At 38.9% G+C, this 24093-nt stretch overlaps 1 protein-coding gene across 1 annotated transcript in view; it reads right to left on the bottom strand.

The window, feature by feature from the left end:
- Nucleotides 1-24069, bottom strand: part of STK26 (serine/threonine kinase 26) — a 58568-nt gene extending 34499 nt beyond the window's left edge. The window contains exons 1-2 of the mRNA XM_004379627.2: nucleotides 23941-24069; nucleotides 23702-23852 (exon numbers count right to left, since the gene is read on the bottom strand). Coding sequence (XP_004379684.1) covers nucleotides 23702-23743 — 42 coding nt within the window. The 5' untranslated portion in view covers nucleotides 23744-23852; nucleotides 23941-24069. The remainder of the gene's footprint in view (nucleotides 1-23701; nucleotides 23853-23940) is intronic.
- Nucleotides 24070-24093: the final 24 nt, after the last annotated feature.

Here is a 24093-nt window from a genome sequence, read left to right as displayed (position 1 = left end):
TCCACAATCAACGCCTGTGGAAGCAGCAGCCAAGAAATCAAACAATGTATTGCATTGGGCAAACCTGCTGCAAAGACCCCTTTAAAGTTTTAAAAAGCCAAGATGTCACTTTGATGACTAAGGTGCGCCTGACCCAAGCCATCACGATTATTTGCAATTACCTCATATGCATGGGAAAGCTGGACAATGAATAAGGAAGATCGAAGAAGAATTGATGCCTTTGAATTATGGTGTTGGGGAAGAATACTGAATATACCATGGACCGTCAGAAGAACGAACAAATCTGTCTTGGAAGAAGTACAGCCAGAGTGCTCCTTGGAAGTAAGGATGGCGGGACTTCATCTCACGTACTTTGACGTGTTATCAGGAGGGACCAGTCCCTGGAGAAGGACATCATGCTTGTAACAACAACAAAGGGGAAGGAAATATTCTGCAAACAATCACATTCTTTTCTCAATAAACCAAAAGTCATGGCTGTTATCATAATAAATGTTGTTATTGTTCGGTGCCATATATTTGGTTCCAAATCATAGTGACCCCACGTACAGCAGAATGAAACACTGCCCGTTTCTGCGCCATCCTCACAATTGTTGCTATGTTTGAGCCCACTGTTGCAGCCACTGTGTCAACCCATCTCATCCGAGGGTCTTCCTCTTTTTCACTGACCCTCTACTTTACCAAGCATGATGTCCTTCTCCAGAGACTGGTTCCTCCTGATAACATGTCCGAAGAATGTGAGGCAAAGTCTCGTCCACCTTGCTTCTAAGGAGCATTCTGGCTGTACTTCTTCCAAGACAGATTTGTTCATTCTTCTGGCAGTCCATGGTATAGTCAATATTCTTCGCCAACAGCATAATTCAAAGGCATTGATTCTTCTTTGGTCTTTCTTATACATTGTCCATCTTTCGCATGCATATGAGGTGATTGAAAACACCATGACTTGGGTGAGATGCATCTTAGTCCTCAAGGTGATGTCTTTGCTTTGTAACACTTTAAAGAGTTCTTTTGCAGCAGATTTGCCCACTGCAATATGTTGTTTGATTTGTGGATTCCATTGCATCTAGATCATTTCTCTCTGACCTTAAAGTCATTCCAAAGGAAACCTGGAAGGAGGTCTGGTTTTTCATTAGTATTAGAGAGGTAGGGAGAGCAGAGAGAGCAGGCAAAATTCACTAAATTTCCTTACCCTGGAAATTACAAGAAATTAGCAATTAAATATTGGCTTCACCATCTGCGTAATGGGAGAGGTGGACTCAATTATCTCTAAATCCCTTACTGTTCTGACATGGTGTGAATCTATGAAGTATTGGTCATCAGCCCTCCCCCTTCCCCCGCTCACTAGCAGTTGCCAAACTTAGTTTTGGAGCCATCATTAAGGTAAAGGATGAACTGGCATTGGCCACATGGTCAACTCTATAGTAGTACACAATGGCTTAAATGAAAAGTATATGGTATCTCATTATTCTACTAAGAATTTCAGAATCACTGGTACATTGCATTTAAGTCCCAACTCTTTGACACTGCAATGAGGCAGCAGGCCCAGAAGCCAAGGATGAATAAAGAGCATCAGAGTGAGTTCCTGTCCAGACTGACTTCTCACCCCTCACACTGACCATGCCCCATTATATATGAGAGACTGCTCAGAGGAAGTCAAGGGGAGCCAGGAGTTCAGCTCATACAGAACCTTAGTCTATTAGCCTTTCTCTCCTTTAATTGTAAACTCATTCAGAAAGTAATGTCATTATAAAACCAAAAACTAAACCCATTGCTGTCGGTCGATTCCAACCCATAGCGACCCTATAGGACAGAGTAGAACTGACCCATAGGGTTTCCAAGGAGTGTCTAGTGGACCATAACTAGAACTTGAACATGCAACAAAACTAAGTGCCAAAGGGAAAATTTCAGGGATAGCTTACCATATCTTAAGTCCAATGCTTCAGTGGGTAGTAGCTTAGACATTCAAATTTAAATGTAGTGCTCCCATTGGGAAAGATTCTACTTTCTTACTTCTGAGCCTTTGACTCATGCCATTGTCTCAGTCTACAATACCCTGCCTCTCCTTCTCCATCTCTGAAAATCCCAGAAAATTTAATTAAAAAAAAATCTTTCCAACCCCACCCCAGGGGAATCCATTGCTTCATCTTCTGCCCTCTCACAGCCCTTTGCTTGCGCCTCCATTAGAGTACATATTTTATTATCCTTGTATTCTCTTTCATTGCCACAACTTTTCTATTTTTGACAGTAAGCTCCTTTAAGGATTGAGATTTCTCACCCAAACCCAGGGACCCTCACAGCACCCAGTATAGTGCTTTGTACATTGTAGCCCTCAGATGTTTGCAGTGTGTTTACATCCCTCCTAAGATGACATCTTTGGCATGAGGTTATCCTTTCTTTTGCAACTTGATTTCTGACTTTTGGTGCAAGGGAGATTATATTCAGTAAGCTAAAGGATGTTAAAATAGGTATGAAATTCTAAGTCAACCCCTATTCACACATGAGATTAACATAATAAAAACTTTCCAAAGTGACAACTTTGAATTTTTTTTCTTTCTGCTGGAGAGCTCTTTTGGTTGCAGAATAGCAGCTCTTGAAATAATATGGAGCTATACCCAATGAGGCAGTTGGAAGTGGCCACAAAACAAGTGTACATATCAGTGGTATATACAAATCTGAGTCTGGAGCCACATCTGCAATCACTATTAACCAGAGCCACATGGCTACTGTATGTCCTGGAGAGTCTAGGATGATTTCATATTCTAATGCAAAGATTAAAGGCCTCAAAGAGCCACAGTCTGAGTATCACTCTGCTGTACATTTCTTTTAATTTAGCTGGGCTAAACACATATAGAAATACAAAATTCAATCAGGGGTCTGGTTTACCCATAAGCATTAATGTTAAAATTAAAGGGATTATTACCGATTAGACAGGATGTTACATAAATAAGTCCGGGGGCTGATAACAAGCCCTAACTATAAAATATTCATTTGGAAAGGGGGGAAAGGCCATACAATGAAAGGAAGACTAAGAATCTGCTAATACATAAATGATATAACATAAATTTATTCAGGCCATTATTTAATCAAATTCACACAGGGTACTTTCAATTGATGGACACTGAGAGCCTCACTTGAATGCTATCCATGTTAGAGGTGAAGTAAAAGGATGTCATTCTAGTACTTTCAGAAATAAACACCTTTGGATAGAATCTAAGGCAATGGTCCCTTATAGCAAATATCGAACTATCATGGGGTAATGTTATGGTGAATCTTTAGAACACTTATTAAAATGCATTGGATTAATACAAAATTGATTTGCTCACTGCCTATCTTCCTACTAGAGGCAGAACTCCAATTAAAATCAATAGATTTTAAGCTTGTAAGTGCAGCACTACATTATTAACACCGTCAGTTCTTTTAGAAAATTAACACTGATTGAAAAAGTGGGACTTTACACAGACTTACCTTTTCATTCTTAATGAGAAAGTGGCTGCAGAATAATTTCCCTCTAACATTCTCCTCTTTAATCAAATCTATACTCTGAACAAATTTAATCAAATTGTATTGCAAGGAATTACTCAATGAAATCTTAGAACTAAGGAAAATTACCTCTTGGGTCCTGCCAGCTTTAACATTCGATGATCCCAAGAAAATGATACTGGTGCCTGATAGCATATGTAGCAAGCAAGTTTAATTTTGACAAACATTAAGAAAGAAGAGGAGAGGGGATTATAGGATACTCTAAAAGAATGGTCGCTAATGTTTCCAACAATCCACTTTTCATTTCCATAAAGTGAAAAATATCATCAGAGTGCATATAAACATGTGTGTGCATGTGCGCAGGGATAAAAGAATGCTCATTGTTAGTTTTTATACCCTAGCAACTTCTTTGGAGCAGTTTATTAATATACAAGAAAATGCTCAAAAACCAGGTAAAATGGGATATGTGTGTGTGAGTGTGTGTGTGTAATAGCTGTGTCTGAAAACCTAAGAATAATTACTACAAATGAGCATTAAAGTCAGCTCTGTGTTGAACACCATGATGTACCCAACATATATGAGCAGGTAGTTTACATTAACAAAACAGGGCCTGGATTTCAATGTCCTCACTAATGATGTTTTTATTATCTTTATTCACTTTCCCTTGCACATGAAACACCATTTATTCATAAAAATTAGCCCTAAATATTATCATATTTCCATTATCTAAAAGAATTCCAGATTAGAGAATGCTTCAACATTTTGCCGTGAATTAATCTCTCCAAGTTCACCAACTTTTCCTGAACTGAAATTTCTCAAACCTATCTCTACCCATCCCCCCCCCCCATTGCCAATAGCACTTGTGACTATCTTATTCCCTAGCCCAACAGGGGACAGATTCACCAGTTTTTACCCCATTGATCTGTGCTCACATTGCTGAAATCTGTTCATACTACCAAAGCACAAAGTTTGACAAAGTAAATGTTTAAATAAAATAGGAAACACTGCTGAAATTATATTTATTTGTATGTGTTAAATCCTTCAGTTTTTAATAAGTACCATTATAAGCATAAGGCTATTTTCATTTTTCTGACACAAATATGAATAGGATAATATAGCCCAGTGTGAATACAAAGCATTTTATTAGTTGAGATTTACAGTCCTTGTCCGTTTAGCAAGCTATTAAAAAAACTGCGATTCTCTAATTAGGATAACCAACATCCAGTACCAAATTTGAATACACGCACAAAATCGGCCATTTTTCCTCCAAAAAATTTGTAGTCTGTTTAGGGACTTTAAAGGGCTGTAATATTTAGAACTGGAAGCGATCCTTATAAAATAGTTGGTTTTTCTTTTTTTTATGAGTGATTTCTAGTTGGGTGGGGGAGTGAGGAGGGCAAGTGACCTCAGGATGGAGACAAATGACAAAAGTTCCTTAATTCGTTCTTGAATTGCCATAGCCAAAATAAGCCTGGTGAGCAATTCAAAGTAATTAAAATGCTTTGAACAGTGTGCCCAAAGAGATCTGTGATCTACAACTTGAGCTGACTTCTACCCTATCATTTTACAGTCCTGACCAGAGAGAAAGTACCATTCACCAAACAAATCCTCACTGCCCACCCGAAAAGGACCCATAAACCATTTGAAAACTACAACCTTCGAACTCCCTTTGTCCTTTCTTGCTTTGGCTAATTTCATTCCTCTCCCAGGGTTACTCTCTTTCCCTTCTTCCCACCGAGTTTTAAAGCCAGCTCAGCTACTCGGTGATGCTTTTCCTGACCATCTCAGCCTGGCTTGACTCATCTTTCCTTGGAATTTCTGGAAAAGCTAGTAGGGAGCCACTGATGAGTGAAAATAAAAGGCTGGGTTTCAGGTAGCTCCATCATGTCTGCACGGAGCCTCGAGTCTACTTCGTGACAAAGGCCAGAATGGCATGATAAAAGAAGGGGATGATATCTGACATTTTCCAAAAAGATCGCTGATAGAACTCCAAGATTAATTGAATACGGAGATAAAGGACATCAGCAACAGATTACAAATAATGCCTACTGATCTCTTTTCCCCTGATAATTTTGTGATTTACCAATACATGTTTTATGGCCGATGGCACCTCCCCCACTAAATCAAGTCATTAAGTGGCATTTGGTAGAGCCTGATTATTTCATATGCTATGATCTAATAATGTTAATGTATTTTTGATTAAGTACTATTCTCCTTACTGCTGACAAAGTACCTGAGATGTTAATTGTAGGGTGAAGACACTTACTCAGTACAAGGAGGAAATAAATGTGATTATAGCTGACACTTAACATTTGCTATTCACTGTCCTTCTCTAATAGATATGGCCATTTAGTTTAAAATACTGATAAAAGCAATCAGTGCTCCCAATTATCTTATAATGCTTCCTATTATCTCATATTTCTTTATAAAATTTGCCTACTTTTATTTTCTTGCTCTAGAAACTATGAAAAATATTAAAATGTATCTGTACACATACAAATACATATCACATATAATTTATCATTCATTATTACCAACTACAGAAAAATACAACTTTCCATATAATTCAGCAGTTAAAATTTATATCTAGGAAACAAAAAATAAGTCTATCTATTTAATATAATCTGGAATATTTCCTTGAATTAAACATTACAATTAATGGGACCACGATACAAGTCAGTAACCTTAGTAATAAGAAAAATCTTTTTAGTATCATACTGTATCCCCAACCTTAGAGAAAATACTATAAAACGCTTCCTCTTTAGATGGGCCTTTCTCAACAGGATTCCTTGCAGGGGTCAGCAAACTTTTCCTGTAAGGGCCCAGATATTAAACATTTGAGGCTTAGCAGTCCAGACACAGCCTGTGGTCTCTGTTGCCTACTCTTTTTTTTTTAAATTTTATTCATTTTGTTGTTGTTGTTGAGTATATACACAGCAAAACATACACTAATTCAAGTTTCTACATGTACCATTTAGTGACGTTGATTACATGCTTTGAGTTGTGCAGCCATTCTCACCCTCTTTTTCTGAGTTGTTCCTCCCTCATTAACATAAACTCACTGCCCCCTAATGTTCCTATCTAATCTTTCAGGTTGCTGTTGTCAGTCTGATCTCCTATAGATAGTTCTTAAAAGAGCACATTGCTCAAGGCAGACATTTTTTATTAGTTAAGCTAAACTATTGTTTGGTTTTAAGAAGACTTCAGGGTATATTTTTGTTTTAAGGTTTAAAGATTATCTCAGGGCAATAGTTTCAGGGGTTCATCCATTCTCCATGGCTCCATAAAATCTGGGTTCCATGAGAATTTGAAATTCTTTTCTGTATTTTGATCAGAAATATTCTAAAGAATCTTTAAACAAAATGTTCAGTAACGATAGCCAGGCACCATCCAGTTCTTCTGGTCTCATGGCAAAGCAGGCAGCTGTTCATGGAGGCAGTTAGCCACACATTCCATATCCTCCTTCTATTCCTGATTCTTCTTCCTCTGTTGCTCCAGGCAAATAGAGACCAATTGTTGTGCCTTGGATGGCCGCTTGCAAGCTTTGTTTTTTTTAAGCCAATGTTTTGTTTTTATTGTATTTTTAAAATTTTTTTGATTTTATGTCATTCCAAAAGCAAATATAAATAGGAATATTCACTAAAAGTCACCCCTGGCCTCCAGTTCCTGTCCCCAGCCACCAGTTTTTCTCTCCACAGGTAATCACTGTGCATTTCCTAGGTGTCTTTTCTAGAAATATTTTATCCATATGCAAGCATACACGAATATGTAGTTTCACATTTATTTTTTTTTTTAACTTTTTTTTGTTGTTGTTTAGGTGAATTGCAAGCTTTTAAAACCCTAGGCATTACACAACTGCATATTCTTTTTTTAAATAATTCTTTAAAAATATATAAAATATTTTTGTTCGCAAGTCTCACAAAAACAGGTGCAGCCAGGAATTGGCCCTTAGGCTGTCCCCTGCCCTAAGGAATCCACTGTATGCCATGAATTAACTCCTCTCTAGTGTATCTAGAGTGGTCTTAGTTACATGACATTCTTGGGAGAACTGAGAAAATAGTCATTCAAATAGTTTTCTATGTTCAGCATTTAAGATGAGGAACCCTCGTTAAGAAAGGCTGCATTAGATCAACAAGTAAAAACAAACCAACCAACCAACCCATTGCCGTCCAGTCGATTCCCATATGTAACAACCCTATAGGACAGTAGAACTGCCCCATAGGGTCTCCAAGGCTGTAAACCTTTACGGAAGGAGATTGCCACATCTTTCTCCCACGGAGCAGCTGGTGGGTTCGAACCACCAACCTTTCAGTTAGCAGCCAAGCACTTAACCACTGTGCTACCAGAGCTCCTCTAGATCAACAACAGTAGTGTTTTACTACTGAAAGAAGGTGAGTCATTATTATTCCCCCAAATGCAGGCATTCAAAAATATATACTAGGGAGGACTTAAAATCCAAAATTTAAGAAGCTTCTTTTTGTCCAAAGCATAAGCCAAATATTATAGCCTTCCTGGTGCAGGGCTGGGCAGCATTTCCTTCTGTTGTGCATGGGGTCACCGTGCACTGGAGTAGACTCTACACCAGCTAACAACAACCTCTTAGTAGAAAATAACCCATTAATATCCTCAGTAGAAAATAATTATATCTAATAAAAATTTGCTTGGAATGGGCACCTGATCCTCTCTCTCTCTATGTAAATAGTTGTGTATGCCTTATCTTTTATAAACAATAACCCAGTCCAGACTAGCGAGTAAAACCTCCAAAACTCCGTTTGGGACCTTAAAGGTCACCTATGCAATCCCCTCAGTTGACATTTGAGATGCATGAAGCATAATATCACAGCACAACGGATCAGGCAACATTGCATTCTTCATTCTAGTAATGAAGAGGAAACAAGTTCGTGTTCTACCAAGAAAAAAATAAATTCAGTTCTTAAGCTCTGGAGCTGCTTGGTCACATTAACTAGCAATAGTCTTTTACAATGAGCAGATAATCTTTTCAGTTAAAGGAACTAGAAAAAAAAAACTATGCTTTATCTTTCAATCAGGATCACCCCTATACTGTAACTGCATGATTTACTGTCATGGAAAAAAAAAAAAGAGTAATCAAATAAAAACGTTTCTAGTTATACAGGTTGACTCTCCCAAAGAAGGGCCCAGTCATGTGGGTTGACAACAGGAGAGCGCTATCTCTAGCTCTGTCCTGGAATGCAGGGGGAGGGCTATAATTGCTGGGCAGAAAACAGTGTTATTGTTTTTAGTTTTTTGGAAGTATGAAGAAATTTATAACTTCAAAACTATGAGAAAGTTCAAAGTTAGCAGTAGAAATAATACAGTGTTTAGTATCCACAGTGTTCTTAGAAAAAAGTGATTGGGCTATTACCACTGCTTATAACTCTTAATCCCAGCCAAAACATAAATCAAGTGGTGCTCGAAAGTCATTACGCAAACTTATTTTAAAGTAAATCTGAGATGCTACTCAACCTTGAAATGATCCAAAGAACTGTTTTAATCATTCCCTGAGGGAGACCTTAAGCCCAGAACCTGCTGGAAAAGTAACAATGATATTAAGTCCAGTTATTTGAAAGAGAGACTCATTCTCTTTAGCCTCCTCTCCCCCCAAAATAACAGTCCAAATTAGTCAAATATAATCCAGTGATATCCTGGCGTTTTTCCTTGCTAATGAAGAGTATTCACTTTGGCTACAGAGGAACAAAAGGCCACCCAAAATGACTCCAAGTGTCAAGAAACAATTTATTGGCCCAGAACAGACATCGCCAAAACTGAACATCTTAAATAGAAAAGCAGCTGAAATCACCACCCTTATGATGTCAGTTCTTCCCCCTGATCTTTCACAAGCTTTCTTTCAACCAAAAAGACTCTTCACAGACATTTCCTTGCCATAACACATTAATTATGTAAATACATCTTTTATCGGAGAAGTCACACGGAACAAGAAAGAAATGAATTACTATTACCTCCCCAATTTCCTTTTCTGTTAGCTTTTCCTCCTCTCTGCAGAAAGTAGAGAAATTTCCCATTCTAAAAAAAAAAAAAGAGAGAGAATTCTCTCTCTTTAAAGCAAAGGACTACTTTTCCCTTTCCTTGAAAATACTATCTCTCTGTTCTTCAAGAGTCCAACACCTCTTCCCTCACCTACATTTTCTGTTTGCCCCTGAGGCCAGCTGTAATCCTCTGGTATTATGAAATTCTACCTTCCCCAAGCAGGGTTTACACTGCAACCTCCAAAGACGATGCCTGAACCTCAGCAGATAGAACATCTATAGCAACAGCAGTAATAGTTTCTTTTTTTCACTTGCTATCACCAGAAATCACAGTCCAAAAGGACGACCATGGAGGTGTCACCTATGCTAAAACCTCAAAATTGATTCATTATTTAACTAGTCAAATCCCACGTTTTCATTTTATGTGCCCTTTGGGGAGCTTGTGACAGAGTAATAACGATCCTTCAGTGACAGTCACCGTTTTTCATGAAGAGATAAATAGTTTAAAAAAAAAAAGAAGAAAGAAAGAAAGAGAAAAGGCAGCTCTCCAGGTACAAGATTTTCTTTGTCACTGAAACAGAATCTAATGCTGGATCCCCTCCATTCCCTATCTCCTTAGAATCTATAGTATAAAGGACCTATAACAATTTTAGCTTCAAAATAAGAGCTTAGAAAATGATCTTAAGTTTCTGTTAACTAGAAGACGTTTGTATCCTGCCTACGTGCCTCTGATTTTACTAAGAAGTAAGCAGATGTCTATTTATCAGAAGTAGTTCCTTTGATGATGCAATGATTCTCTGTTAGACTATTCTACAAGAGAAACTGGGGAGAGAATTAAAATCTTAACAAATATAATCCTATGTAATGTTCAATTTAATTCTAATTCACTAAAACAGCTTAACATGGGTATTGAATTTCATTCAAAGTCATTTCCCATGATCTGTACCCTAAATGGAATAGACTGCTGTGAGTCCAATTTCTTCAAGAATAATAAGTTTAAATAGTAAAGGCAGAAAGAACTAGCCATGATAAAAATGCAACATGTGTAAAATCTTGATAACCCTATTATGTATTTAGATATACATATAAATTTACCTTAGAGTAAATGAGTAAATATTTTTGCTCAGTAAATATTTTTCAAATGAGGTAAAGAAGTCTATATATTTTCTATATAGTTTTTTACATAGTTAAATATTTATTAAATCTATGGATTTTATAATACAATTTTACTGAATTCCTTTTTATATGTAAACCTTCTTAAATGAGACTGTTGAATCTTATTTCTGTTTCTGAACTTAGTGAACATCCCGTCTTTATGCCGTTTTTATTTCTTTTTAAAAAGAGTTGTTTTTGTGTGCCATCGAGTCAATTCTGACTCATAGTGAACTTACAGGACAGAACAGAACTGCCCCGCAGGGTCTCCCTAGGTTGTAATCTTTATGGGAGCAGATATCTAGGTCTTTTTTCCTACAGAGCCACTGGCTGGTTCAAACTGCCGACCTTTCCGTTACCAGCCAAGCGCTCAACCATTGCACCACCTGGGCTTCTTTTAAAAATAGTTAAGTGTCTATAATTGGCACAGTTGATTAAAAACACTAGTTTTTATGTTGACCTTCATTTTCTTGAATGCATTAAAAGTGTTTTCAAGTATAAAATATACTCCATGCACAATATACACTGTGTGTGCACAGATATATATACACCCACCTTGTCTATGTATCTATATATCTATTTCCCCTGACAAAAAATTAATCTTTCATCCAGAATAATGAAAAAATGAGTCACAAAGTAAATATCCTAACAAAAAATTAATCTTCCATCCAGAATAATGAAAAAGGAGTCACAAAGTTAGTAAATATCCTGGAAAAAGAGATAGCTACCACATAAGAGGTATGAGATATAATGTAAACATACCAGAATTTTTAATCCAAACAAATTTTATTCCCCAGAGGGACAAAAAAGTCACCCAGGGACTCTATGGATTTATTCTAATGATGACTGAATATTGCTTGAAGTATTTTTGGAGGTACATTTCTAAAAGTGTCCATAACTCATACTTTCGAAAATCCTCAAAGGTGGCAAATCTTTGATTCTGAAGGACAGTTTGGTTTTTGTTGGTTGTGTGTTCATTTCAGAAATTGAAAAGTGATTTAGGTCCAAGGCTAGTGAAAGAGGTACATACATAATCAAGTTCGCTCACATTGTGAGGTGTTGGCAAATTCATTAAATAAACCCTATTTGCTTGTTTTATTTTCGGTCCCAATCCTTTGTTTGAACTAGGCTCTAAGCTTTCCTACATGGCACCTGTTGGCACATGGTAATGTATTAATCTGACATGTATAGAGAATACTTTAGGGAGCAGAGGCGAGAGTCAGAGAAGGCCATTCAAGAAGTGGTTTGATTTTTCCTTAATGATTCAGAAGTAACGTCTCCTCCCCTCCAGGAATTTATATATGTAAACACAAGTTGGCTTTGGAATGTCATGATTGAGAATTTTTTTTTTAATAAAACAGCAGCCTAGAGCTATTAAGTCCAGCTGTTTTTTTTTTTGGGGGGGAGGGGGAGTAATAAGGGGAGGGAATTCTGGACAATAAAAATTGGTGAGATGTATCAAAATTAGAAAAAGTCTAAAAATTTCTAGCTTTAGGGGAAATATCACCTCTTTCTGGCATTTAGGATGCTGGCATTTTATTTCACTTTAGCCAAGCTGCATTTTCACAACTATAAGCATAAACAGATTTCACGTTCTCAATGAAATATTTGCATTTGAAGGTAAAAGCATTTACTGAGCCGTTTACTACAGCAAATGCCTAATCACACAGAGCACTGCAACAGAATTCCATACCAAGTTTCTATTTGCAAGAATTTGCTATCTAAGGGGCTTATACAGACAGAAAAGTTTAAAAATAGATATAATAAAAATATTAAATCAATAAACAACGGATGTGCTTACAGCACAAATAGGTCAAAGATAAATATATAATAATAGGTGAAGATTTGATGTCTTGAGTTGCAAACCTGACTCGATCAAGGAAAACAGAACTCATGTATGATGGTGAGACTTTGGAAGATGCAGAACTTAACACAAAGCTGAGTTCAGCTGATAGGGGTTCTTGGAAGGACCTTGCATATTGTGCACGAAGTATATTTTGTGAATTTCTCACAGTTTCATCTACTACCTACATCCATATTAAAAAAAAAAAACTGTTGCCGTCGGGTCAATTCCAACTCATAGCAACCCTATAGGACAGAGCAGAACTGCCCCATAGGGTTTCCAAGGAGTGGCTGGTGGATTCAAGCTGCTGACCTTTTGGTTAGCAGCCGAATGCTCAACCACTGCGCCACCAGGGTTCCCATCCATGTAGGACTCTCCAACCTCCATCTTCACTCCTCAACCACCACTCTCTCCTGCTATCACTTTCCAGGTTGGTGTTAACTAATTGCTTCTGTTTAGATGTATGGCCAACACTTCAAATTCAACATATCTAAAAATGAACTCATCTTGTCCCGGACTCAGTCATATCTTTGACTCTTCCCTCTCCACATGCTTTTCCTCATTCCAGGTCCAATTAGTCTTTGTTGTTGTTGTTGTTAGATGCCCTTGAATCAGCCCCTGACTCATGGTGACCCCATTCACAACGGGATGGGACCGTTGTGATCCACAGGGTTTCCATTGGTTGATTTCTGGAAGTAGATTACCAGGCTTTTCTTCCTAGTCCATCTTAGCCTGGAAGCTCTGCACACAAGCCTCCATGAGCAGAAGGTGCATTCGCCAGGAATGGAACCTGGGTCTCCCCCATGGAAGTCGAGAATTCTATCAAGGAACTACTACTGACACCCTTAATTAGTCACTAAGTCCTGTTAAAAGTCTTCCTTGAGTGGTTCTCAAAGTGTGGTCCTTAGACCAACAGCATCAGCACCTCCTGGGAATTGGTTAGAAATGCAAATTCTCAGGCCCCACCACAAACCTACTGAATCAGAAATTGTGGAGGTGGGGCCCAGTAATCTGTGTTTTAACAAGCCAGGTATTTCTGATCCATGCACAAGTTTGAGAATTGCTGTTCTACTTCAAACCCTTATCAACTAAAGCCTGTACTATTACAATATCAGTCTATTATATCCAGCCTCCCCTTATCTCCAATCCAGCCCTCTGGGTTGAAAGCCTAATGCAATCTTTCAAACAAAAACAAAAATCATGGCTTCTATCATTTCACTCTCCAGCTGAAAAACTCCTTATTGTGGACTGAGTTGAAGAAGAACTGCCTTAGTCTGGCCTTCAGGGCCTTTTAAAATCTGGCCTTAACATAGTCCATGTCAGTATGCACCTACTTCAAACCTCTGTTATAGAAGGACACTTGTGTGTGCCCCTTTGTGCCTTTTCTCCTGCCTGTCTCCCACCAGAAATGCTCTCCTAACCCTCCTCATCCAAATCCCACCTCTCCTTTAATGGTCTGTGGAAGGTCGCCTCTGCTGGTAACACTCCCCTGCCTAGAAGCAACCTAGTGCAGTGGGAAAAGTGAGTTTTGGAATCCAATTTGGATCTCAAGCCTAGTTTTACTTTTGTCTTTTTTTTTTTTTATTTCAGACACATCACAATCTGAGTCTCATTGTCATCATTTATAAAATGATGCCTTCTAAGGTGGTTGTTGTGATCCATAGGGTTTTTGAAGGGCCAATGAAAATGAGGAAAACTTTCAATGAGCTGGATTGACAGCAGCTGCAACAATGCACTCAAACATACCAACATGATGAAGACGGCGCAGCACTGGCCAACGTTTTGCTCTGTTGCACATGGGGACGATGGCAACTAACAACAACAAGGTTATTGTAAGGATTAAATGAAAAAACATATATAGAGTGTCTAGCATAAAGGGTGGAGCCCCGGTGGTGTAGTGGTTAAGAGCTCAGCTACTAACCAAAAGATTGGAAGTTCGAATCCACCAGCCACTCCTTAGAAACCCTATGGGACAATTCTACTCTCTTCTATAGCGTCACTATGAGTCGGAATCAACTCAATGACAACGGGTGTTTTTGGCTTAGCATAAAGTGTACTCTATAAATAATAATATTTCTTTTCCTTATTCCAGTCCTCCTTGGAATGCCTCTAACAACATTCTCTCTATATCAGTTTCCTTCTCATTCGGGATTCATCATCATCGCTCTGCAGTGTTAGATTTCTAAATGTGTAGGTGTCTAGTCTCTCCAGTTAGAGTATGAACTTCTTGAGGTCAGAACTCTCTTTTACTTTTTGTATCTCACAGATGGGCATCAAGCAACTATGTCCTATACAAAGGAGGCTTTTCAATCTTTGCTGCTAATAATTTGTTTCATGAAGACTAAGTGTGTAAAAACATTAAATCCAAGTCACCAATGTCCAACTTGGGAAAGTCCAATATATTACTATTAACTGACAGGCACATAAGAAGGCTCAGAGCTAAGTTCAAACAAAGGATTTGAACTAGAGAAGCAAACAGGACCCTAAATAATGAGTTTGCGAACTGTTCTTCCCATAGGGTCAGTAGCACTTAAAAAGCATACATTTGAAACATGCTTCTTTCCTTGAAGCTGCCAGATACACTGGCTATAGTCTCCTTAACCACAAGAGGTCAAAGTTCTATTTTCTATCACCATACTTAGTAGCATGTGTGCATGCTTCGCTGATTGGTTTCTTTTGTGCTTCTGCTTAAAGTTAAGGCAGGCAGCAGGAAATTGAGACCAGGGAGTCTAGAAACTTCCCCAGATCTAGTGGGAAAAATGATGAGACAGAGGCTTTGGGAAGAAATTATGACCTTATGGTTTCTATTGGCTCAGATCTCCAAAATTTTCTTGCATTAATAACAACTTATGCCCCACCTGATTATCTGTTGCCCATCCCTCCCCCACCACCCACTGCTCTGTTATTTATACTATACTGCATCAAGCAGTTAAGCCCTAGCTTAATATAACGTACTGTAAAGTGATATGTCCCAAAGCCAACGTTTTAATGGAAAGTGAGGGCTGTGGAGGGCAGAGTGGAGAGGGGGATAAAAAGGCACTAACAGAGCAACTAAAAAAATGTATTTTCAAAGAAAATTCTGGATGCCTCTATGTGTCCTTGAAGTATTTCTTCCACCTGCCAAAAATTCACTCCTAGGATTGTGTTACCAGGCACTACTGAAACCAGGCAGAGTAATTCACTAGGATGCTTAGAAATTTTCTAACATAGCTAGCGAGGTATGGATTTGAAATCCAGTAAAAATTAAGTTGATACTGGGAAACTGTTTCTATAATTCAAAGCTGTTATTCTTCAGCTAGACACCCTACTGTTCTGTAATAAACATATTGAAAACTCCAACGTTGCCGGTTGATTTGAATTCTACTTTTTTCAGTTCTTTGCATTTTAAATGAATAAGGTTTTACAGATTTCTTTTACCTGCTATTTTTTTAACAAGGGAAAGGAGGAGAGAGAAACAAACATAACACTAAAAACACACAAAATCTGTTACAAGCATCATGAAGAAAGGTTGAAAAGTTTTTCTGCAAACATGTTTCATGAGAAAAAGACAAAAAACACACCTTTTATTTCCTTAGCTACACTTTTTTGAAGTTACTTAACCAAAAAGGGGAAAAGTGGGCACTTAAAAAACATAATCAGAATATTTTCAAGTCTTTCAGCCAAACTGTCTACGTATTTTTTACACTAGTCGCCAGGAGGTACGAATCACACTTTTGTTGTAAGTTTGTAAAAACAGCCAGAGGTATGCCACACAACGGCTAACGTGACATTTTAGGACACAAATCGTTCTAATCCATGATGCTATAATAAAGGAAGAAAAAGAAAGGCCAGCAGGCTGCCATCAGGGGAACGCTGGAACAGGTCCAGAAAGGGCTAAAAGGGAGTTCTCAGTCCTAGTAAGGCATATGCTGGTGAGGGGTGATGGGAGGAGACCGGAAGAGAAGGATGAGATCTGCTCTACCCAGATTTCCAGGTTTCTCTGAAGAAGCACCTCATTTTCACCTGAGTCATGGGGGGTTTGGGAAGAGACAGCAAACAGGATTATGGGTAGAGTTGGCTAGCAATGTGCTGTCAGGTTATTTTTAAATCCAAATTCTAAGGCCATTTTCCTATAGAATCGTTCTTCTTATTTCATAGTTTTGTTGAGTGGAATTAGTTATTATCGTTAACCAATGTTTGACTTCCACGCAAACATTCATTCAGCAATGTGGTCCCCACCATCTAAAACCTTAGTCTAAAATGGCAGATGATCAAATAAGAAATGTATATAAGGTGGAGTCAAAATTTTAGTTGTATGTATTTTGTTGATTTTTGTTCTTTTTAAGGCCGGTTACTTCATGGCATTCCTCTAGAGACACTGTTTTATATGCACCTGTGGTGGAAATTCTTTGGGTCTTAATTATGAAAAATGAAAAGGGGTGTGTTGCATCACACCTAATAACAGTGTTAACTTTTGGTCTCCAAACTCTATTTCCTGACCACAAATAAAATTAGTAAAACTACCACTCTTCCAGAAGAAAGGCACAACTCAGTCAACAACTATTATCAAGATGTCTGAAATTCTACTATTAGGTTTCCATTTCTCTAAGGCATTATTACCTGTAAAATGTCAACATCCATGGGAGAGGTCACACACTGAACCATTAGTCAATTTTTTAATATGAATGAAACGATCAGATTTCTTTCTAAAGTGACAGTTGGGACAGGGAAGTAAGCAGCCTGTTTTATTTATTTGTTTGTTTTGGGGCAGGCAGAGGAACGGAACAAGAAGTGTCTTAATCACCAGGGAGAGAACCCTGAAGAGTCATGGGAAACTAGAACTAGAAGGAAGGAAGAAGGAAAAGAGAGGAGGTTATTTCTCCCAAAGACTCAAATTTGTCTAAAATCAGTACTGGTTAGTAGGAAATCGATGAGGCTCATTTTTCTCTCAAAGGCTTTAGAAAGGCAAAAAATGAGAGTTTCCATGTAGGGACAGCTGATTAATCACCACTATATTTTGCTGGGCATATATAATGTATTAAAATCTTTTAAATAAATACAGAAAGTACATTGAACACACATGAATTAGCCTTCATGATCCACAAGAGTTCAAGTTTATACGACATATTTTTAAAAAGGATGAGAATTGAAAAAGTTAGAAAAGTCCAGTCTACAGTGAACTCATTAACCAACACTTTTTAATATAATTTATATCTAATGGTATAAAGAAGAGAAAAGTAAAAGACAGGGCCCTGCCTTCAAGAAGTTTACAACAACATTGCAAAACAGAATTTCAAATTCTCATGGACTCCAGACTTTCTGGAGCCAAGGGGGTTGGATGAACCCCTGAAACAACTGCCCTGAGATAATCTTTAAAACTTAAACCAAAAATATCCCCTGAAGTCATCTTAAAACCAAATAATAGTTTAGCTTAACTAGTAAAAATGTCTGCCTTGAGCGTTATGCTCTTTTAAGAACTATCTATATGGGATCAAAGTGACAACAGAAACTTGAAAGATTAGATAGGAACCCTAGGGGGCAGTGAATTTATGTCAATGGGGGAGGAACAACTCAGAAAAGGGGGGTGAGAATGGTTGCACAACTTGAAGAATGTACTCAGTGTTACTGAATTGTACATGTAGAAATTGTTGAATTGGAATATGTTTTGCTGTGTATATTCTCAACAACAACAATAAAATAAATTTTTCAAAAACGCATAAAAAAAGAAATTTACAACCTAGTTTGGGAGATAAGAATACATACATAATATGTGCAGAGAAAATCTCAGGCAGTATATAAATCAAGAACTGGACTGTCTGCTACTGACAAGAGACATAATAGGTGCTTGGAAAAGGCAGATCTCTATAGCCTGTAACATTCAGAGAAAGTTCATGAAGAAGGCAAGATGGAGACCTTGAAAGTCAAGGTAGAATTTGGTCAGTCAATGATTGTTGAATCGTAACTGGCATGGTTAGATCTAATTGTGGTGGGGAGCAGGGGCGGGGGTGGGGTATGATTGGGTTTCAGTAAAATGTAGGTTACCAAGCAGGAGAAAGATGAGATAAAGGTAGTGTTTTCACGTGATTAGCCTAGCATTGTTTTGCAGGATGAACTGTCCATATATATCATAATACGTTTTATAAAAGAGCTCAAAATATACCCCACAGATGATAGTTAATTCATCCTAATAACATCTCACTGAGGCAAAGGAAATGAGCTTTTATTATTCCACATTTTGCAGATGATTTGCTCAAGGTCACCGAATAAATGAAAGGCAAAATTAAAAAACAAACAAACACAATATCACAATGTTCAATGATTCCTAAGTACCAGCTAAATTATATTCTCTCATTTTCTATGACTCAAACAAGAGAGATACATGCTGGACCTTATATTCAAGTGTCACTTCTAGGCCCTCATTACTGTTCAAAGCACATGTCCTACCATGCCCAATTCCTGTTTACTCTCCCTACAGCCCACCCCCTAATCCCAAAACTTTCAACTACCTCCAACTCTCTCAGCTAACAGTTGGCTTTGATTATTTTGTTCCTGCGTCTTCTGCCATTATAATTAGCAAATTCAACATCTCTGTATCAACCACTCACCAACAAAAACAAAGCTCTGGGTACATCAATGCAACATTTTCCACCTTAGTTTGCAAATTTGATTAGTCCCTTTAGAACGTATAAGGGAGACAAGTGCCCCATACTGGATTCTGGCACCAAACTGAATTCCTTTACCAATTTACATTTCACAATGAGGGTTAAATAGTTAAAGAAAGCCCCCAGTTAACTCCCTCTCTATCTTGACATATTTTCTCATCTTCCCATGCACCTTAAAGGCATATTCTTTTTCTTATAAGCTTATTTTCCACCTATGCTTTCTGTCTCATGAGGGCCCTCACTTTCACATACTCTCTCTGGCATTATGAACCCTCTCCTTCTTTGGTGGCTCCTGTACTTCATTCTCAAGTAAAGTCCTTGGCATAGAGTAGGTGCTCAGTAAATGTCTGATGAGCGACTAACATTCCAGTTCTATATCTCCAAATGCTTGTTGGATATTTCTACTTTGTCATCCCATTGTTGCCTCAAACTTCACAAGTCTAGAATGGAAATCATTTCCTTCCTACCATATCGGCTTTTCCCTCTGACTTTCCAATTTCAGATGTGCCATAATTCTCCCAGTTCCCCATGTTCAACACCACCAAAGGCTTTGACTCCTCCTTCTGTAACTAGCTAATTAATAAGTCTGATAATTTCTTTTTTCTTCACAGTACTATGCCTATAGAAGGCAACGCAAGGTCCATAACATCTGTAGAGCTATGACTGTTCCATTGAAATAGCATCCGGAGATCAAACTGCCTTACTTCTCTCAACCCTCCAGTTTACCCATTCATGCAATCTTGAGATTTCTCTTACTATATATAACTTTGTTCAGAGTGTCCCTTGCTCAGAAATCTTTAAGGGCTAGTCCAAAGGCGAAAATCCTTTCTTAGCATTCAAGGGCCACCATAATCTGGAACCAATCCAGTTTTCCAATCTTATCTCCTATTATTTCCCTAGATGAACTCTTCACTAAAATCCAAGTGATCTTATTTATCCTCCTCTCAAAGTGTGTGTGTGTGTGTGTGAGTGTGTGTGTGTGTGTGCACGCACACCTGCGGGTGCACATGTAAGTGTGCACTTCCCTGCCTTTATACCTTTGCTTAGAATATTTCCCTGCTTGGCAATGTCCTCCCTAATCTGAATTCTAACCATCCTTTGGGTCCAGCTCAAGTCTTACCTTCTGGAAGCCTTCAACCCTTAACAGTTATAAACTTCTGTTATATTTATAGTAAATAGCACTGATTTTGCACTATGTGTTAGTTTTACCTCCCCAACAAAATTTTAAGTCTTTAAGGGCAGAGATCATGTAGTATACTTCTGTGTCCTTCCCAGAATCCAGTAACTAGGTTCACCAATGCAAGGTAATGTTTTTATCTCTTAGATAAAAGTCCTCAATAAATTGCTGATTGATCCTTAAACTTCATGTCCATTTCACACTTCAAATAACAACCATTTTTAAACTGCACCACCTTGATCATATTTGAAGATACATGAAAGCTTATTTTTAAATTCTTTAGCAGGGATTTTTTAAAATTGTTAAATAGGCATAGCATAAAGCATAATATATAATAATATTCAGGTCTCAAAATAAATTCAACATGTAACTTTATTCTAACTATATGAAAGGTTTAAAAATCAATTTAGAATATCTGTGTATAAATAGTAATGTAGGTTCTAGGGGGACATATCTTAAGTATGATTTATCACTTAAAACTTCAAAGGGAAAACGTTTTAAATCATTAAAGAGTAAATATTTGAGTGGAACGAAACAGGTTTATTGGTTTATTATTTTTTTAAAACGTGGTGCTTTAAATATTTTTCAAGAGTTCAGTTGCTGGTATGGAAAATTCCTTTAGTTACACACTAAAGAAGTAAGCAAAAATTAAGAACAAAAAACAAAATCATACCCTCAACATTTGGTGTAATATGGCAAAAAAAGTTCATTACCACAATATTAAGAAATATCAACAATATGAGTTTGAATAACTAACTCATAAGGAAGAGTTTGAACTGGACCAAATCCCGAGTTTTCTTTCATCACTCCAAGTTTCTTTTCTATTTTAAACTAGTGGCAACAGAAATTTCTTTGTTTGAAAGTCAGGAATGCTGGAAGTCTTAAGTGATAGAACAGGTAGCTTGGTTTCTACTTCACGTCTCTCCTCAGAAGGAGAAAAACACTGTGGATAAAGTAATTTTGTTTTTATTTCTGGAAAAATCATTTTTTCCACCAATCTTCATAATTCTCTAAAATAAACTGTTAAAAAGTTATAGGCTGGTCGACCACTTCACCTGATTTGTGGAAATACTATACATTAATTTCAAGAACACATGGCTAACTCAAGTTTTCTTACTACTCTAAAGGTCTAAAAGTTGCCCCTAACTCTTTCACAAAACTCTAGGAGAATTTTACAAGCTCATGATATATGTCTGCATCTCATCTGCCATATTTTGCACAAAAGAAGAGTAAGAGTAGTCTAGGCTCAAGAATTACATTGAATGTCGCCTAATTTACTTTTAGGGCACTGTACGATTTTAACTACGGAAAACCTTCGTGTTCCACTAAGTGCCTATGAACCATATCTAGAAATAAAATATAAATCAGAAGTTAAGAATTTATCATTTCATTAAGACAATGGCAAATAAATAATCCTCTCTTCTTGGTTAATATTGAGATGACTGCCCTACCCAAATTAGGTTGGACAAAGTAATCACAATGTTTGGAGGGCACAAAGTGAGAGGCAGAATTTGTCGTTTAAAATATGTGATTCACATTCAAAAACACTGTAATTAAGATTTAGGACTTCAAGAGATAGGTAACTCAGATAACTAAACAAAGCAGATAGCAATAAGAAATACTGAACAGCAAGCAGTTCCTAAACCGTATAAATCAAATAAAGTCAAGACAAATCAAATAGAGACCAGAAACCATATAAATCAAATAAAGTCAAGACAAATCAAATAAAGACCAGAAACCATTTTCTCCTCAGCACACAGAGTTCCCTCAAATCACACACTTGAAGAACAGAAGGCAATACTCTGCAGACCCACATGCACACAGGCGCGTGCACACAATGGAGAGAGAGGCAAGGAGACTCTCAGAGACAAACTTCACATCCATAACTTTCTACTCCCCTTATAATGGAGAGGAGAGAAAGATGGGAAGATTTTTGCACTTTCTTCCAGATCAGACAGAGCAAAACTGTAGTTAGTATTGCAAACTACCAATTCTCTTGCTACAATCAAAGGCAGAACTCAATGAATGGGGGGAGGGAGAGGGGAGAGGGGCTGAGAAGAAGAGACTTTGAAGCATTTTGTCAAGCTTGAATGGATTAACCTTTAAAAAGCCCTAATATTTCCCATTTCCCTTTCTTCTTTGTTTCTCTCTTTTATTAAACGCACACCAACTTCTGGGACTCAATGCAGACTTGCCCTAAAATACAGCTGACAGGCCTGGTGCTAGGTTAGATGTATAGCCAACACAGACGACCTTTCTCTGGAAGGACTTACAGAAACTTGTCTCTGTGTGTGTGCGTGTGAACATGCATAAAATGAGATCAATGGCTAAAAAAAGATGAATTCCATGCATCAACAAGCAAATTGAGGCCCTGAATCCACAATGCTTTGATTTCTACTAGAAACATAAGCTGTCCATTTACTATTCTAAAAATTATTTTCTAAACTTGAAAAAAAAAGTTTGCTTTCACATTTTTACAAGATAATGAGCCACAGAGGCCTCAATGTATTTAGCCTCTGACCTATTCATAAATGGATTTTTAGACTGTCTGGCAAAGGGGAAAATGTGAAGAATGGTTTAAAACGATAGTAGAGTTGGATAACATTTAGTAGATAGTCTGAAATGCACGGATATAAAAACAACCGCATAAAAAGTTTCTCGACATAACTTATCTCTTCTTTAATACAATAAAAATACAGTTGGGGAGGGGCTTGGTAGACCTGCAGTAAGAAGTTGGGTCGCATGCAGTAGTCCCCTGTCCAGGACAAAAAGCTTCCTTTAACCACATACAACAGTAGTCTTGTGGAAAGGCAGGGGGAGGGGGCTGCAGAGCCATCACCTAGGCGACTCCAAATAGGAGCCAGCAGGTCTCACACCACACTATGAGCTGGGCCAGGTGGGACAGCAAAATGCAACTTCTCCCTGAAGTAGCAACACCGAAAGGGGAAAAGAAGTCACCTCGCTCTACACACACAGGAAGAGCCCAATTCAATGCCGACGCCACCGTCACCCCTGTCATGCCCCGCCCCTCAACCCGGGGGAGGGCAAGACACACATTTTACCCCACAAATTCCCAGGCGCCTCTCTCTCTCCCAAGTTAAGCCCCCATTCCCCAGTCCCTAACCATGCACCGCCCCGCAGGCACAGGTGTCCTCCACTATTTTTATCCCCCCATCCCCATCTGGTCGCGCGCCCCAGTCCCTCTCCGCCTTCCTAGCGCAGAGCACCACCTAGCCCAGACGCCAGGAAACACCTCGAGCCCGACTCTCGGGTCACCTGGCCCCAGCGTCGGCCCTGCCATCAGGGGAGCCCCAGGGCCGCCCATGGTCGCCGGTGCCCGTTGCCGAGTGCGCCCCGGGCCCCGGGGCAGTCACGTGGGTGGTGGCAGCGGCCTGGGCGTTCTCACCTGCATCCCGGGCACTTGGACCGCCACCGGTGAGTGGGCCATGTAGGCGACGGCTGCTCCGCACTCCTCCTGCTGCGGCGGCGCCTGGGGCTCCGAATGGCTCCTCCTCCGGGGGTAGTTGGGCGGCCCTCCCAGGCTTTTCGACCGGGGCCTGGAAGGACACACACAAGTGGGGTCACTGGGCTGGGGGCGCACGGCCGGGGCAGGAGGTGGGCGGCAGGCTCCGGGACTCAGTCTACCTTTCCGGCGCCCGCCCGCCGCTGGGGCCGCCGCCGCCGCTGCTGCTGCTCCTCCTCCTGTACGCGGGCCGCTGTGTGTGGCGGTGGCCGGGACCTGGGCTCGAGTGATGCCGCTCGTCGGCGCCTCGCCGCTTTAGGAAGAGGAGGTGGAGG

This window comes from Trichechus manatus, unplaced genomic scaffold, assembly GCF_000243295.1.
Source record: "Trichechus manatus latirostris isolate Lorelei unplaced genomic scaffold, TriManLat1.0 scaffold00066, whole genome shotgun sequence".
In the NCBI taxonomy this organism is placed as follows: domain Eukaryota; kingdom Metazoa; phylum Chordata; class Mammalia; order Sirenia; family Trichechidae; genus Trichechus; species Trichechus manatus.
This window is presented reverse-complemented; position numbering and strand designations above follow the sequence as displayed.